Raw genomic sequence first — 17,546 nt, 5'->3', positions numbered from 1 at the left:
AAGCTTGAATTTCCCAGAACATTACTGTTTCTCTAAAAAACAAAATGTTCAGATTGCTTCTAATAAACATGCCAGCAATGTTTACCTTGATATTGTTGTTGCATGTTGTACCGAAACCACACGTTTCTTTATGTAGAGTAAGTAACAACTGTTGCTGTAGATACAATGCAAACAGTCATTCACATTCTTGGCTGCAGGTTTCTTTTTCTTTAAATGTGTTTCCTCTGACCTTCCTTGTTTGTTAAGAGCTAAATTATTCCTCTCACAGTGCTGGAGGAGCCCTATAGCCTAGCAGTCTCACAAAAAATCCAGGTTTACTGATAATAGGGTATAATAACTGATAATTTTCCCCCTAGAAATTAACGTGGCACAGCTGGCATTTGAACACAAAGTAACTATTTTGGCTGCTAGTATACTGTGCCCATTCTAGGATAGCTGCCACACCTAATCTTGGAAAAGACCCTACAGAAGCTGAGGCTGTGAGGTGGGAATGTCTCTCCTCAATCTGGATATGAAGACTGAAAACTAAACAGTGACTCTAAATAAGAAGGAAATTCAATGGTTCGCCAAGTTCTAAAACAGATAAGTCAAGGCATCATGAGAATCTTCTTTTGTATGAACAACAACTGAAACAGCTGAGGAGGAGACAACTGAGAACTCTCACTTACATCACATTCTCCCTTCTACATTATTGCCGCTCTCTTGACTGCATTTGAGCCATGTGGTAGCTTCTCAAATCTCAAGACACTTTGGCCTCCTAGCAGGGACTGACTCTTCTGTGGGTTAACAGCCAACAGTTATGCAGTTGCTGCAAAATCTTTAGCTTACATGAATTATAAAACAGGAGAAGATGACCATTTTGGTAAATCCAAGACCTTATTTTTTACCACTTTTCCTTAAGTGATTTAGCGTAAATGAAAGCAACCCACTGAACAGAGTAAAGCAACACAAACACACAACTCCCGCCTTCCTCCGTAACAACAGTTAAACTGCTGTTGAGCAAGAGGCTGGACTACTGGACTATATAAATACAGCTGTCCATCGCAAGATGACATCACCCTGACAGAGGAGATAGACAGAGCGAGGACAAAATCTTGACTGTCAGAAGAATGATTCTCCAAAGGGCTCGTGAAACCATCTTTGTTCTCTCCTTGTGTCTCACTGTGGTCTCTGGTGCAGAGAACACCTGTCCGGGTAAGTAAGACAGATTTAGATGATTTGTATTTTTATGTAAAAACTATTGTACATTTTTTATTATGATATTCTACACTGTGCATTATTAGATATTATTACCTGTTGTTGTTTGTGCTACAATTAATGAAAACCTATAATGAAAAGATGTCTTTAGTTTGATTGTATAAAGTGTGGTAGGAATGTGGCAGAAATGAGATTCCATCAGACATACAAAATAAAATTAAGAAATAACAATTGTGACATTGATACACACACCATATATGAGAATGGCAAATGAAAGACTATGGAAAAGGGTAAGAATCAGAAGACCTTTTCGAAGCATGCCTTAGATCAGGTGTTTTTTGCTTGTTTCACTTTTGAACCCTAGAAATAAGAATCTTACTTAATCTAGTTAACAATGAAATGTTAAACCTGAAGTAGACAGAAGATTGTTTTGCTGTGATGAACCGACAGACTATTTCAAAAACTTGGTTCAACTATCCACATCTCATTTTACCAATGAATTCTTCTCGACTGTTTTAAGCATTAAACATTGTCTTTACACCGATACTTACAGTGGTCGATTCATTGTTACAGACTTTAACATTGTGCACGTCTCTGTGGCACAATCGGTTAGTGTGTTCGGCTGTTAACTGAAAGGAAAGGTGAAAGCCTGTTTTGGGGTGGAGCGGTGGCTCTGTGCCTGTGGCTGGAAGGTTGCTGGTTCAAATCCCGCAGCTGGCAGAGGAATCCTACTCTGTTGGGCCCCTGAGCAAGGCTCTTAACCCCAATTGCTCCAGGGGTGCTGTATAATGGCTGACCCTGTGCTCTGACCCCAAGCTTCTCTCCCTGTCTGTGTGTCTCATGGAGAGCAAGCTGGGGTATGCAAGAAGACAAATTCCTAATGCAAGAAATTGTAAAGGGTTAATAAAGTGATATTATTACTATTATCTGTCCCAGTGGGACTGTTACAGTCCTTTAATGAGCCATTTCATGTTCATAACAGCCAACTTTTCATCAACACAAAATGGGTTTGTCTCACTGCTTCAATCTGTCTCCTCTAATCCTTGTCCTCCTCAAGATTTCCTAGTGAAGTTGAGCTCTTCTGTGTTACAGAGGTGAAGGTTGTGGGCCTGAATGACAAGGACAGATTGACCATCCTTCAGGGCTGCCCAGGACACCCAGGGATACCAGGTACCCCTGGAGCTCCAGGCATGAAGGGAGAACAAGGCCTGCCAGGCCCTCAAGGTAAGAACTGCATTGATCCAGCATCTTACTAATAAGCATGTGATTTCAAAGTAGATTCCCCACACATTTCAATATTATCTAGAATTCTCTAAACCAAAGCTGCCATTTTTGTAGTCGTAATCAGTCATAGGCTTTGAAAGACTTAGAGCTATTCACTGCTTAAAGATATGCAGATCACACACATCAGCAGTTTAGTAATTGGAAGTAATATGCTTCAAAATTAAAAAGGAATTTTTGAGCCCTTCATATTCTCCTATTGTCTTTTGCTTTCTTCACAAGTTTTGAAAGCAAAAATGGCTGACAGCCTAGACTCAAACTATGAACTCCCGATTAACATGGTTTACTCTTATCAGTGCCCACTGGTCTGACGCTACTGGGCTCTTTGTCTCAATTGTATTTTACATTTCAGGTGTGAAAGGTGAACCAGGAGCTTTTGGAAAGATCGGCCCTATTGGATCCAAAGGTACGTTTCCAATACTATACAATGCCTGCTCTCTAGGTGATGCTCAGCAATTTGCTCATTGTAGGGTGATATAGCTGGAAACAAATGATCTGCAAGACAAGAGTCTGTAACATTGATCATGTGCAGAGCAGTCGATATTTAATTTAAACACGTATCATACAGCCTAGCACAATGACATCCTTGAAAGATGAGAGTTTTGAAAAGGAAAAAAAAAGATAACAAATAGGGAAAGAAAACACAAAACCTTTTAGATAGTTAATTTGCCTATATGTGGTCAGACACTCCTTCCCTGATTATTTTAAGTGAACTTTATGGGATGTTTACTTTGTTTTTGTTACAATAGAAGTTATCTACTAAAGTAGATTAAGCTACTTAAGGGGGAGAAATGTTTTACACTTATAAGCAGGTAAGACATTAAACAGCAGGAAGAGAGAGCTATTACCTTTTCCTTTATTCTTGCTGTGGAGCAACTCACCAGTACAGGATACACAAGTTTGTTTTCAACATTGGGCCTGAAAAATCACAAAAAGTACTGATAAATCTATACTTGCCAGCAACAATTAGTTACAGATGTGTTTATCCTTTTACAGGACAGAAAGGAGAACCAGGGGATCAGAGAAGCACAGGTACAATGATTATAAGGTCAAGCACACTCACTTGCAGGAAAAAAAATGATTTCATAGGTTCATTTGCATGATAGCTAGCTTTATGCAAGTTGGATGTCAAGAAAATCAATTTAATCTATTCAAACTCTGGATACACAATTTCTGAGTGTAGAATGTACTGGATTTTGCTTTTCAGAAAAAGTATTCAGAAATAAAAAAGCTCTATTTAAATAGATCCTAGGTCCACTACTGCTCAAATGTTGCCTAAATGCTCAGGAAAAAAAATAGGAAGCTCCCAAATTTGCCATGATAACTTTTATTAAATTCTTTGTAGCTAATATAGCACAAGGGGGAACAATTGAATTAACCATATTCTATGTGGGAACGCAATGTTGTCTATTACAGTATATTCATATTTACAAGTACAGGTGACATTGTTTGACTTAAAAAACATACTAATAAGCTACAGTGTTACAACAATGTAGTTTTCACTAATTACCTCAAGCATAAAATGTTGTTTCTGCACAAATACTCTAGCAAACTATTATTAAGGTACTTTAGTATATTTCAAAGCAATTCAGCTACAGTATTTGTCTTGCACATACTGCATAGCAGTGAATGAGGAGGTGGTTCAGCAGCTGCCTGTGTGATGTCATCGTTCTTCCAGGGGCTCAGAACTGTAAGGAGCTGCTGGACCAGGGGAACTACATCAGCGGCTGGTACACAGTGAGGACAGAGGGAGACAAACACATCAGGGTGTTCTGTGACATGGAGACAGACGGAGGCGGCTGGCTTGTGAGGAAAACTATAAATATTGCCTTTCTGGGGCATAATGGAGAAAGCAGAACTTTATGTAACATTTAGGAAAACAGAGAAGGTGTTTGACATTTTGTTTCACAACAGAAGGTTAACTAGGCTTTTTTCTATCCATGTATAGATCATGTTTCACTCTTCCAAAGCAACTGTCACCATATTAGGAATAGCCAGAGTATAAACAAATAAATTGCTTCAAGCTAAAACTGCTGTACAGTATATAATGCATGTACAGTACTTACCGCATATCATTTTAGTGCATCACATAGATTTCTTTTTTCTTCCTCGAATCTTCCTTTTTCAGGTATTCCAGAAGAGGATGGATGGATCATTAGATTTTTACAGAGACTGGGCCTCTTACAAGCGAGGGTTTGGTAACCAGCAGTCAGAGTTCTGGCTGGGGAACGACCACATTCATTCGCTGACCAGCTCAGGTGAGTCTGCCAGCCTGGCCACAGGGCTGGGTCAGCACAGGAACTGCATGAACATAATCGCTGCACAAAGGCAAAACAAAACACAAAACTGAATATTTTATTTTAAGAAGACAACTAGTTTTTCTTCACCCAAATCTGCAACATTTTTAACTTTAACATCTTTATCTTTACAGTTGTATCTGTAAATCAGAAATGTATTAATCTGCTTTACATATAAAATTATTCTAGTATTTATTTGACATTTTTAATAAGGACCTACAGTATGTGATTTCCTTTCTATACCTGATATTTTGCCAAAGAAGAAATCCTGGTCCAAATCAAATAATGTTGAATGGACTTTTTTATTTTTCATTATTAATACTGTACATTATCTGCTAATAACCCCTTTCTGTCCCCTGAATCACCAGTACCATTGTTAAATTCAGAATGGATGAAACATTAAATTTTTAATGCTACCCTAACTGTGCAATTTTCATCTCTAGAGGCCATTTCTTTTCTTTCTCTTACTGGAATTGTTTCCTTAGCTGTTCTTGTCTCTTGTCTGTCTCTCTTGATTACGAGAGCCTACAAGGCACAGAGCCACATTCTCAGACCAAGTTCACTTTGGTATTATGCCATAATCATTTCTTGCACAGATCTTTCAGACCTGACTGATGGAACAATGTAGAATATTCTCAGTATCCCAAGGTCGAGAATGTCAAGTACAATACACAGCGCGTGTTTATTCTATATGAATTGCTCTTTTCCATTTGTTTCCCAACAATTAGTTTGTGTACAGATTTTTTTTCATCTTTTTGTACACCTCACTATTTTTTAAAGAAACAAAATGAGAGGAAGTGGCACAGGGAAACATAGCAATGTTGCACATATACATACAGTAAATATGCATACACTGTGTAGCCAATTAAAGTGTTCAACATTGATGTTCCTCCCCTGCGCAGTAGCACACTTCACTGAAGTAATAAGACTGATTGTTATTCAGTTGCATTCACTTTCTTATGATTTCAGAAGACAGAAGACCATCTATCCAGCTTCTAACCACTTCTTCCAGTTCAGGGTTATGGGGGAACTGGAGCTTATCTCAGCAAGCATTGAACGCAAGGCAGGATACACCCTGGACACAACACCAGTCCAGCACAGGGCAGGCACACAGACACTCACACCAGGGCCAATTTTCCTAAAAGACAATCAAACTTACAGTATGGTTTTGGACTGTGGGAGGAAACTGGAGCACCAGGTGGAAACCCATGTAAACACAGGGAGAGCATACACACTCCACATAGATAGCCCCCCAGGTCTAGAACTGAACCCAGAACCCCAGTGTGTCATCCGGAAAACAACCGGGAAATACAACTACAACCTTAAAGTTCTATGAAAGCAACAGGACACATTTGCGACTGCTTCTGACATGTAGTGTTGTCTGCTCTGTTTTGAAGGGAATTATGAACTAAGGATAGATTTAAAGGACTTTGACAATGCCTCCACTTTTGCCAAATACCTGCCTTTTAAGATCCTGGGGGAAGCTGAGAATTACCGATTGATTCTGGGTGGATTTCAGGATGGAAGTGCTGGTAAGATCCCTGTCGTGTTCACTCAGTTTATTAACATGTTAAGAGGTTATTCATGTGTCAGAGGATGGCACATTTAGTTTGTTTCATTCTTAATAACTTATATAACTTTAGTTTTGACTCGTCTTTGCCCTGGATTTTGAAAAAGTACAAAAACATTTTCAGTGATCTGATGGCAAATTGTTCATACTACAAATGTTTTGTTTGTTTTTCAACCAATTTAGAATAGAACAATACTTTTAAAGTTAATACAATTTTTAAGTTAAGGTTTTATTTTCTATTTAAAGTAAAACATTCAATAACGTTTACTAAACTTTTATTTTACAGTATTTAGAGTCCAGGAAGGCTGTGTAATCAGAGTGATTTTTTCTTTCTTTCTGGAGGAGTAAAGGAAAGCGAATTATGCTGTTGTTTACATTATAACAGAGCGAATTAGGGAAAATCCCCATGTCTTCACCATTGTTTCTTTAAATTCTGTTCACAGGTGATTCCCTATCAGGTCATAATAATCTTTCCTTTTCTGCAAAAGACCGTGACAACGACATCTGTGACTGCAACTGCAGCAGCATGTACAAGGGAGGCTGGTGGTATGGAAAGTGTCACAGTTCCAACCTTAACGGTCTCTATCTGGGTGGGCACCATGAAAGTTACGCCAATGGAGTTAATTGGTATTCTGGGAAAGGTCACAAATATTCCTATAAGTATTGTGCTATGAAAATAAGACCTCATTGAAATACCGAGGCAGTGTGCAGCACAGAGAGAAAGCTGTTCCATTCTCAAGAGCCTGTGATGCTGGAATCTTGGGTTTTGATTCATAGACTGAGACTCATTTGGAAGAACAAATTCTATATCAACTTGTGGTCTCACACAAAGCACAGCGCCAAAACATGGAGGACAATATCCTGGTCTGTATAAAACAAGCCCTTTCCCTTTCCTTAAACTGTGTTCCATAGTGATTTAAATCCTGATATTAAAAAAAATAGAAAAAATTGTATAAAAAAATCCCTATGTCTTCTGAAATCATCCTTTTAAATGTAAACACAATATAAATATCTGAAGCTTTCGTGACTACTACACTGTGTCTGAATGTGTGACTTAACAAAACCGTGCACTTCCAGCAATATTGTATAAACCTTACTAAAATATTTTGTCCAACATAACCAGACTTTACAGCTTTGGAAAAGTTATTACAATGTATTAAATTAGTTAGGAGACAACTGCAAGCAAATTAGCTCTTTTTATCAATCATCGGAAATGGCTGTTTTTGCTGATTGTTAATGCATGTTCTTCTCCAAAACTGTGATAAATATTGCATTTTGGATGTTCTATGTTAAACTTAGATTGAAACAGACCAATCAGCAATGTATTCCCAAGAAGGAAATATTTCCATTATGGTTTTGTATTTTCATTCAGGAGTAGACATCATACTGTATATTTCTTTAAAATAAATACAGTCATCCAATAATTATTATTGATTGCTTTTACTACAGGCACTATTTTAGCAAGCCACTATCCATATGCTTATAATCAGAAAAGGAGCATTCCTGTCTTAATTTAGCCATTGTCATCAACGCTCTGCACGCTACCAGTGTTGTGGTGGAAAAGGGGGTCTGGTTCCTGTTCAACAGGCAAAAATGGTGGCAACTTTCTTGTCCTCTTTTCAGGACCCTGATCTGTCAGCAGTCCAGTAACTTAAGACTGAACACATAACCTTTTTCCTTCCCACGATTGCAGTCTAAACAAGAGGCTTGCGCAGTATTTGTACTCTGGCAGCAATGTTACGGGAACAAGCAAAGTCAACAACATGTGGACAGGTCCCCCGATAATTAACACTGGCCTGTTTCCCACATTTTCACCAGTCTCAGCTCTCATCAGTCAACTGACCCAGCATCCACCTCTGTACTTCCAAGAGAGTCAAAAGGAAAAAAGGCTCAGTATACCACAAACATTTTGCTTTTTAAAGTTTTAAACCAAATCTTCAGGTACCTGACTACTGAAATCCCCAAGAACATTTACCTTCACACAAACATCCTCCCCTACCATGTGTAAATCAGATGAACCCAGAAATCTTGTCTTCTCTCTATTTGTTAATATACACAAAAATGTGTAATGCCTAGTTATCAGGTCAGTTTCTTTAAATCAGTGGTGCCTGCATGAAACAGTTCTGAAGAGCAACATTTCATCCTCTGAACGTTGAGTCCTACACCCTGACAGTCTAACGACAAAGCACAGCCCCAGACACTTACTGAAGTGGTCATATTGTACCCCACAAGCAAGTTAGATACTCTTGCAGGTCACAATGTTTCCTCTCGCTGCCTGGGAGCCAACAGGGCTGACAGTATTAGTTCTGTCCATCCTCAGATGGACATCATGACTCCACTGTTCAGACTGAAGCAAAGACACAACTGGCCTGTTAGCACACAATCTCTACAGACATTGTGTGTGAGTTGGTTAGACTGAGATCTGGAACAATATTAGGCAAACTGGCAAACTAGCAAGTAAGTGATAAAAAACACCTGTAATTTCTAAAATGATACTATACAAATATGTGTGTATGCGTACACACACATGTATGCATAAGCATTATTACTGTCATCTGAATAGGTCGGTCAAACTCTATTTATAGTGGCAAAGAGGGGATGATTCAAACAGTGAGATTTATTGTGGTAACTCTACTGATAGAAGAGAGCAACAGACCATTCTGTACATAAGAATGAGAACTCCCCACCCTTTCCAATGAAGAATGAGCCAGGGAGCTGTTGCAAGGGTGAAGATTTCACCCCTCAACACAGAGGGATAAGAAAATAAAACAAAACAACTGAATAAATATAAAGTGTGATGTTTTTACATACTGTAGGCAGATATCTGGGAGTCTAGGGTTTAGCCTCCTCTCAAAACTCCATAATGTTTAAATGTATTAAAAAACCAATTAAGCTTGCTTTGTTCTAACTTGTCAAAATTTTCTCTTTTAAAGAAACTAAAAATTGAAGGAAATCTGGTGAGTGATTTCATTTTAGGCACTGAAATATATTTAGTTTTGTAAGCAGTTATGGGCGAAAGATAATTATCATGGCAAGTCTTTTAGTCTTAATCTTTAGTCCATAAGAATGTCCTCAAATAAGAACAAGTTGTTTGGCTTATATAGTTCATTTAGTGGCTGATAGTTTATTGATCTGAAGGGTTTTCAAGGCTTTTCTTGTAGTATACCAGAGCTATCTGTTTCAACAACCTGATAGTGTAGCTAGTTTTGGACTCCCATGACTTTTTCTGTAAATAACTTCCTACTATTCATTACTATTTTACTGTATTTCATTACTATTGCTTGGAGCACAACACCAAATGCGAAACACAAACACACCACCCACATGCACTGCTACACCTGTCACCACCTCTCTTGAGCACCAATTAAATCACGGGAAAGGAGGCTGAGCTATTGTGGTGAATAAATACGCCTGCTCTCAAGAAAATCGCATCAGCGTGACAGAGGAGGCTGGCGTTAAGAGGATAGCGTCTTTAATCAGCTGCAGAATGATTTGCCAAAAGGATTTGGAATCCACCCTCATTCTCTCACTGTTTCTTACTGTGGTAGCTGGCACAGAAAGCACCTGTCCAGGTAAGTCCAATGCCTTAAGATCTAGTGCAACATGGCCCAAGAAAGACTTGTGTCTTTACACAAAAACAGAGACTTTTGCCATTCTTATCCTGTATACTACTGTATACACTCTAAGTACAATTCCATGAATTACATTTCAGAACTCCTTTTTAATCACATCAAGTGTCTCAAATTTAACAATTATGAGAGGTAACGACTGATTGGTGTTCTGAAAAGGAAAGGACAGAACTTTTCATTCAACATTTTGAAAGCTCCCAATGATTTCATTTGCTTTTGCTTCTGTTCATTTTGGAAAATAAATATTTTGAAAAGTTTCGGTACTTCATAGCTCACTGAAGATCTTTGTCTTTATAAAAAGTTGCAATTTCCTGTTATTTAATGCCTTGCCTGTTGTGTTCTATATTGTGTTCATAACATCTATGAATGCCTAGCTTTTCATTTGACACTATAACTACCAATTGTAGCAAAAGGGAAAAGTATTCTAAAACTTAAAGCTAAAAACTTGTATGGATCCTGTGAGAATGGAAATTACCTTGTGGAGAACTCTAGTGAAACATGGATACTCGGCACTGGTGTGACACTGGCACGTTTCCCTGTGCTCACACCTTGGGAATTGTTGCACCTCAAACATTTGAAACATAAGAATTAACACACACACAGGATGTAACAAATACGAGCTGAAAAAAGAAAAAAGCAACTTTTGTCACATTTGTTTAAATTTAACAAAGTTTAAACCCACAATCTGACCAAAAAAGAAATGCTGACGTTGATTCAGCATCTGGTTACTGCAATGAAGTATAAAACTCCTGTTTTCTGTGTGGTCAGTATGTTTTAGACAGCCTTATAGAAAAAGAAACATATGCCTCACAATTTATTAGAAGCTCTTTTTTCAAGAATGACTGACTTCACTACAATATTTAGATTGCTGTAAAAGATTCTTCAACGCTTTTTAAAGTTCGCCGCACAAAAACGTCATCATTAGTTTTCTTCAGCAGTGTGAAGAGGGATTTTATTCCACACCTTAAACTATCTCCTTTGGTCCTCTTGCCCAATGTTCAAGAAGGCAGATTTACGCTCTTCTGTGTTACAGAGGTGAAGGTTGTGGGCCTGAATGACAAGGACAGGCTGACCATCCTTCAGGGCTGCCCAGGACACCCAGGACATCCAGGGATACCAGGTGCTCCTGGAGCTCCAGGCATGAAGGGAGAACAAGGCCTGCCAGGCCCTCAAGGTACTGTAATTCCCAGCTGTTCTGACTTCTCCCCAGAAGGCATGCAATGAATTGAGTTTGTTCTCTCCCATATAATTAAATGTAAGAACTGTCTGTAACTTCAACTTTTTTCTTTAGTATTTATTACCACCTGTGACAAAGGTGGGTGGGCTTATTACTTGTTCATGATTAAAGTAAATGAGGTGCCTCCCTTTATCTTAAAATCAGCTCTTGCATTCAGACAGTGAAGACAGTTTTTGATCTTGTAAAGGTTAAAGGGTAGAGGTTACTGGCATATCATTGATGCAATATTGGTCATCCAATTAAGTCATTTTTAGAGTTTGATTTGAAGTTCAACAGTTATTATGTCCAAACCCCATCCATTCACCCACTAAAACAGTTGTAATGACTCTCCTCATTTCAGATGTATTTCAACTTTACAGGTATGAAAGGAGAACCAGGAGCATACGGCAAACTGGGTCCAGATGGAGCCAAAGGTAAATATCAGGAAATGCGATTTTTATGCTGAGGTAGGGAGCCTGAAACAACCAAAATAGAAATCTCTCCAACTTTTTAAAGCCATTAGAACAGAAAACAGAGTGTGTGACAGGGCTTGTGAGGAATCTCAGCAGTAGTAGCTTTCTTTTAAACAGATTATGCAGCTCATACTCCTGTTTATGTTAAACTTTTAAAATGAAATTAATGGATGTACTGTATATACTTGTAGTGCAATTCATCTTATCCTGCTTCTTTGAAAATATGAGCAGACAGCAGCAGTTTATCAGTTTATGATGCAACACATGACGTTGTTAGAGGTTTCAAAATGTAGAATTTTAATGGCAAATAATTTAAATATTTTTAATTATATATATTATTTTGTAAGACCTAATACTTCTGAAATCTGATCTACCAATTTACTTTAAACTGTGCATCCCAGCATATATCCCATTACTGGCTTTTCTCAGTGAACAGATGGGTATTTTCACACATGGCCCTATGTACAAATGTGTCCTATAACCAAGACTGAGCAAAGTCTTTAATATACTGTACTCTTGTCAGTGTATAGTATGTATATTATCAGCGGCAATATTTTGGGTTATTAAGTCATCCTTACCAGTACTAGAGCTGCTAGATCAAATAAAGAACAAAACAGCAATACAATCATAGTCAAGACACTGTACCAGTACAGTTACATTGAACCAACTTGCTTATTCTTTGGTTTGAAAGAGAGGGAGAGGTAGTGCTCTTTTTTGGATCGGATGGTGAGGAGATGGTGTTCATTTTGGCTTCATAGTCTCAAGTATGTCATGCACCTTTCATCTTCCAGCTGTTGTTAGAAACTAATTCAATTACAACTTTTTCTAACATCAGAAAAAACGATTATTAGTTTTTCATTCAGCTGGATCAGTCCCAGGAAATTGGAAAAATGCATTGCACATAGCAAAAGAAAACTTAAAATCACATTCTGCCCCAAAGTATCCCAAGGAGAGAGGAGTAATATAGCCTTGTTTTCCAGGGTTTTTGCTCAATGTCTAAATGTTCCAATGGCTTGATTAAATAAGCCAATAGCTGGTTTAGGTCAGTAACTGCTTGGAGAGGAAGAACACCAGAAGATGGTAGTCCAGAGAACAATGGTAGTATTAATAAATCTTCTCTTACTGCACGCAATTTATAGATTTGTCATTTGTTCTTTCAGGACAGAAAGGAGAACCAGGGGATTTAAGTTACACAGGTACAATGATGATCTTTTACAGACATCTGTTTCTTTCCAAAAAAGAAAGATGTTATTGTTTGCTGGTGTGATTCATTGGTGTGGTCTTTTAAACACAGAGACATTGTAATGGCACAAGAAGTATGGAATTATTCCAATAAATCCTGAGAGATAAGAATAATAGCTCTGGAAAAGCTTAAAGAAATTGTGCACAAAGCAACATGCTGAATGGGGAAAAGGGGAGTGAAGTTTAGTTAGGTGTCATAAAATGAGATTTTGACAAATAAGGTGCAGTGGAAAAATTCAGATCAATTTTTTACCAGTTAGAAGAGGAATTTAAAACACAAACCCAACCCAGATAAAAACACTAAGAGCCTTCTTAGTGTGTGTGCTAATGTATCACGTCCATAAAAACATTAGCCATGAAATTAAAATACATATTTTGGCTGTAGTGTATATTATGGTATCTACAGTACCAAACAGTAGTAGTTTGCAGCAAGTGACTGTAAACTAAATATAACAAAAATATTGTGGATGTATTTGTTTTTAAAACTCCAACTACAACTTCCACAAAGTATGAATATACTTATTCATATATTATTATATACACATACTGATAAAGATATAATTTCTGCTAATTCTGTAGCAAGCTATTTAAAGTATTTGTGTCCTGAATGATGAAAGTGCTCTGATCACAGTGTTTCTACAGTTCACACTGTGCATTGTAAAGGGAGGCATGGGTCTGTTCAGCTGCCAGCGTAATGTCATCGTTCTTCCAGGGGCTCGGAACTGTAAGGAGCTGCTGGACCAGGGGAACTACATCAGCGGCTGGTACACAGTGAGGACAGAGGGAGACAAAGACATCAGGGTGTTCTGTGACATGGAGACAGACGGAGGCGGCTGGCTTGTGAGTAACACGTTATCTTGACATGAAGTCAGAACAAAAATGTTTTTACCTTCAAACTGTTGTTTTACACTGATACACTGCTGTGTCTGCAGGTATTCCAGAGGAGGATGGATGGGTCAGTAGATTTTTTCAGAGACTGGGCCTCTTACAAGCGAGGGTTTGGTAACCAGCAGTCAGAGTTCTGGCTGGGGAACGACCACATTCATTCACTGACCAGCTCAGGTGAGTCTGCCAGCCTGGCCACAGGGCTGTGTCAGCACAGGAACTGCATGAGCTAGAGCTGACCCCATCAGCTCAGAAGGACATGGATGCAAAAAGGATATTAGCTTTTTGTTTACCGTATGTTTCTCTATGCTTCTGCTTTATTAATTTATTTTTACATAATAATATAATTATTTTTAAATTATTATAGACTTTTAATTTTTGTAAGGAATCTTCAAACCAGGAAACATGTCTCTTTTGACATGCATTGTAAGAGATAGCAGATTCAGTGTTGTAATAATGCAATATTATAATGCAGCACTGTTTTTGCTTTCCATTTTAAAACCTGCTCAAGGATGGAAAAACACAGGACTTATTTATGTTTTCTGAAGAGTGTTCTCAAAGTCCAGTCAGAAAATGTCAAATGTCTGGGGGAAGAAAGTCACTGCTGCACACAGGTCCATTCATATTGTTTTATCAATTAGTGCAGCGACATTAAAGGACATAGAACAGGAAAACTGCAGAATTTGGGCAAACTGCAGATATACTGCAGTTTTGTTTAAAGTTACACAAACATACAGTAACTACATAATAACCAGTCCTTAACCTTTAAAGAATTTGGGTTCTGAAAACATGCTGTTAAGCATTAGTGCGTGCTTCTACAAGTAATAAGAATGTGTTTTTTATTTCTATATTTCACAATGTGATGATTTTTAAACCTTTATTTTTCAAGTCCAAGGCCCTCAGTCAAGATGGCAACTGGACAGCTGAACAAAACAAAATTAGCGACTTTTCTTCTCAGACATGTGCAGCAAGAAGAGGAGATTAACCGCACTACATTTTTCAGAAGCATGCCCCATAAAAAGCAGGAAAAAGCTGACAGAAACAGCTCCTACAGTACTAAGCCAATTACTATTACAATTATCTCATTAACAGCAGAGCTGGAATGCAGCCCTGCAGACACGGCATCCTTCCAGGAGTGGAGTTACGCTCCTCTGCACAGATCACTCTTTCAGACATCTGTGCGCAATGGCTTGGCTCCCCTGTTTGCCTCTCATTGCTCTGAGTGAGATTTTGAAAATAATTGAACTGGAGTTATTACAAGGTGTGCTTCTTTTCAGAATTCATGGTCTTGCTATGCACAAAAGGCCGTAATACAAAGCTACCTTTAGGTATCTGCTGATCGCTTTCAGAGTGTAATCAGAAACTGAAGAGCTACTCTGGGTACAGTGATAACAGTATTCGGTATCAATTCCGGCTAGTTTTGAATTTTTTTCTTTCCTATGATCTACTAGTTCGAATCTGCCTCGGGTCTTGTACTTCAGTCACCTTGAAATGTTCCGAAAAAAAAACAACAAAAATAATAAACTGTCAGTCTTGAGGATTCAAAGGAGTGCTATTTTAGACCTCCTATGCTTTGCATAATGAAAAAGGTTTAAAAATCAAGTTAATAGACATACTTCAGATTACCTTAAACAGATGTAACAACTTATATGTTGCAGAAACACACCTTGCGGTCTTCATGTGGGTGCAACAGTTGTGATGCAGTTCTAAGATGTAGTCTTTGTCTTATTTTTAAGGGAGTTACGAATTAAGGATAGACTTAAAGGATTTCGACAATGTGGCAACATTTGCAAAATTCCAGTCTTTTAAAATTCTGGGAGAATCAGATAATTACAAACTTCTTCTTGGGGAATTTCAAGCCGGTGATGCAGGTATGTTCCCAATTCTGTCCAGTGATATGAAATGCTAATAATTCCTTGTAAATAAGAGTTAAAACTCACTTTTGAGAAATTTGGTGTAATTCTGCAAGTATTTTAAAACTCTAATGATACATTTTAAATATGTTCACACAATTTAAAAAGATTCTCAACCCTGCTCTTCAAACAATAGGGTTTTGAAATATTTTATGATAATTTTTTCTGCTAGTTCTGAATGAAGAAGGCAGAATGTATAGAATAATTTTTCAAGTGTTTATTTTTCAGACTCGGTATACAATTTAATATTCTGTGTCTGAAGCTACGAATTTCTAATTTATAAAAATAAAAATGTTAATTGGCATCTTATTGCTGAAACGGTACTCAATGAACCTCAAGTTGATTATTACATTTAAAGGGGAGATGCTGTCTTTAAAATAATCTGGACAGTGTCCAGATTATTTAGAAATATGCCTGAAGAATATCACTCAGCAATTACCAAGCTATAAGAAGGAAGATAATATATTAAAGGACAAGTAAGTTTATTTATGTAATATGTTAGTGTATAAACTGTATCATTAGCATTTGCTAGTGAGAGACAAACAGTTCTTTAGGGGCTTTTTTTTTTGTTTACTCTTCTTCAGTCCCCTGAAAATCTCCCCATATTCTGTCCACAGGTGATTCCCTAACAGGACATAAGAACCTGCCTTTTTCTACCAAAAACCGTGACAATGACAGCTGTGACTGCAACTGCAGCAGCATGTACAAGGGAGGCTGGTGGTATGGAAAGTGCCACGGTTCCAACCTAAACGGTCTCTATCTGGGTGGGCACCATGAAAGCTATGCCAATGGAATCAACTGGACAACTGGGAAAGGTGCCCATTATTCCTATAAGTATTGTGATATGAAAATAAGGCCCCGATGAGAGGTATTCAGTTCTCAGGGGCTTGCCACACAGGTGTACACCGTTCCTTACTTCAGGAAAAATGACCAGAAAAATTCCAATGTTACATTGCACCCACAACTTACAGTATGTGCAGTGGCTACAAATGTAAAGCACCATTCATACACAATTCTGCGCACACCGCTCTTTCTCCCTCTCTATCAGTATAGTATAGTGCTACAGTAGCCATTTTATCTCTACAGTGAGTCTTGGCAGATTGTAGTCTGCCACTAGCTCTGTACATAAGAATGTAAAAAAGGTTACACTCAAGAGGAGCGCATTTAGCCTACTTGCTCTAATGGTTGCATCTCGAACAATCAAGATCAAAGACTTTGTCAAACTGTCTCTACTTCTGTCCTATTTAACGGTTTTGTTTTTAGAAAGTCTTTCCATCTTCCTGCCTTTCTTATCTCATGTAAAACTGTTTTGATTTAATGTTCCTTTTGTTCTGTTTTGAAGAAGAATAAAAAAGTTTTAAAGGAACCTAGATTTGTGTGCTTACAGACTCTGATTTTCTGTCTCTTCCTCTCAAACCTCCATCTCTCTGCAACCTGACACAGCAGTAAAATTATATCTAAAAGACCACAGGTGTGTCTCAGGTTTATTGCAAAACCCAGCAAGATGTTAAATATGGAAACGTGTCTATTTACGGGAGGCTAAACTTTTTGCCCTCGATTCAAATTGTGTAAAGGTAAGTGTACCAGTAAGTAAGAGCAGAAATCAAACCACAAACAGTACAAGAAACAGTGCATGAAAACTAGAACCTACTGTATTTTCTAAGAAGAGTGGAATCTTTAGTAGTCTTTGGTCAATTTCAATCATCCTGGAAATTCTGAAGTCTTGATTTTTTAGTGCCATCTGTTTCAAGATTCTGATTTAATCAAGTTTATCCCAGAAAGGAAGACTCCCCTTGAACAAATGACATAACCCCCCCCCCCACTACTGGATTACAGAAATTTA

The 17,546-nt window shown here is 37.9% G+C and overlaps 2 protein-coding genes across 2 annotated transcripts; both read left to right on the top strand.

The window, feature by feature from the left end:
* The first annotated feature begins 1,058 nt into the window (after positions 1–1,058).
* Positions 1,059–7,769, top strand: LOC148823993 (ficolin-1-like). The gene is made up of 8 exons (XM_088927585.1): positions 1,059–1,194; positions 2,290–2,421; positions 2,831–2,884; positions 3,475–3,510; positions 4,157–4,284; positions 4,607–4,736; positions 6,173–6,307; positions 6,789–7,769. Exons 1-8 carry the CDS (start codon positions 1,110–1,112, stop codon positions 7,034–7,036), a joined length of 948 nt encoding a protein of 315 aa, XP_088783711.1. The 5' UTR covers positions 1,059–1,109; the 3' UTR covers positions 7,037–7,769.
* A 2,002-nt stretch (positions 7,770–9,771) lies between these two features.
* LOC148823992 (ficolin-1-B-like) lies at positions 9,772–17,071 on the top strand. Its single transcript, XM_088927583.1, has 8 exons — positions 9,772–9,917; positions 11,008–11,148; positions 11,571–11,624; positions 12,824–12,859; positions 13,618–13,745; positions 13,838–13,967; positions 15,527–15,661; positions 16,321–17,071. The coding sequence occupies exons 1-8, from the start codon at positions 9,833–9,835 to the stop codon at positions 16,566–16,568; spliced, it is 957 nt and encodes a 318-aa protein (XP_088783709.1). The 5' UTR covers positions 9,772–9,832; the 3' UTR covers positions 16,569–17,071.
* Positions 17,072–17,546: the final 475 nt, after the last annotated feature.

Source organism: Atractosteus spatula, chromosome 11, assembly GCF_055471065.1.
Source record: "Atractosteus spatula isolate fAtrSpa1 chromosome 11, fAtrSpa1.hap1, whole genome shotgun sequence".
NCBI classification, from domain to species: Eukaryota; Metazoa; Chordata; class Actinopteri; order Semionotiformes; family Lepisosteidae; genus Atractosteus; species Atractosteus spatula.
Note: the sequence above shows the minus strand (reverse complement) of the source record. Positions and strands in the feature narration are given on the sequence as shown.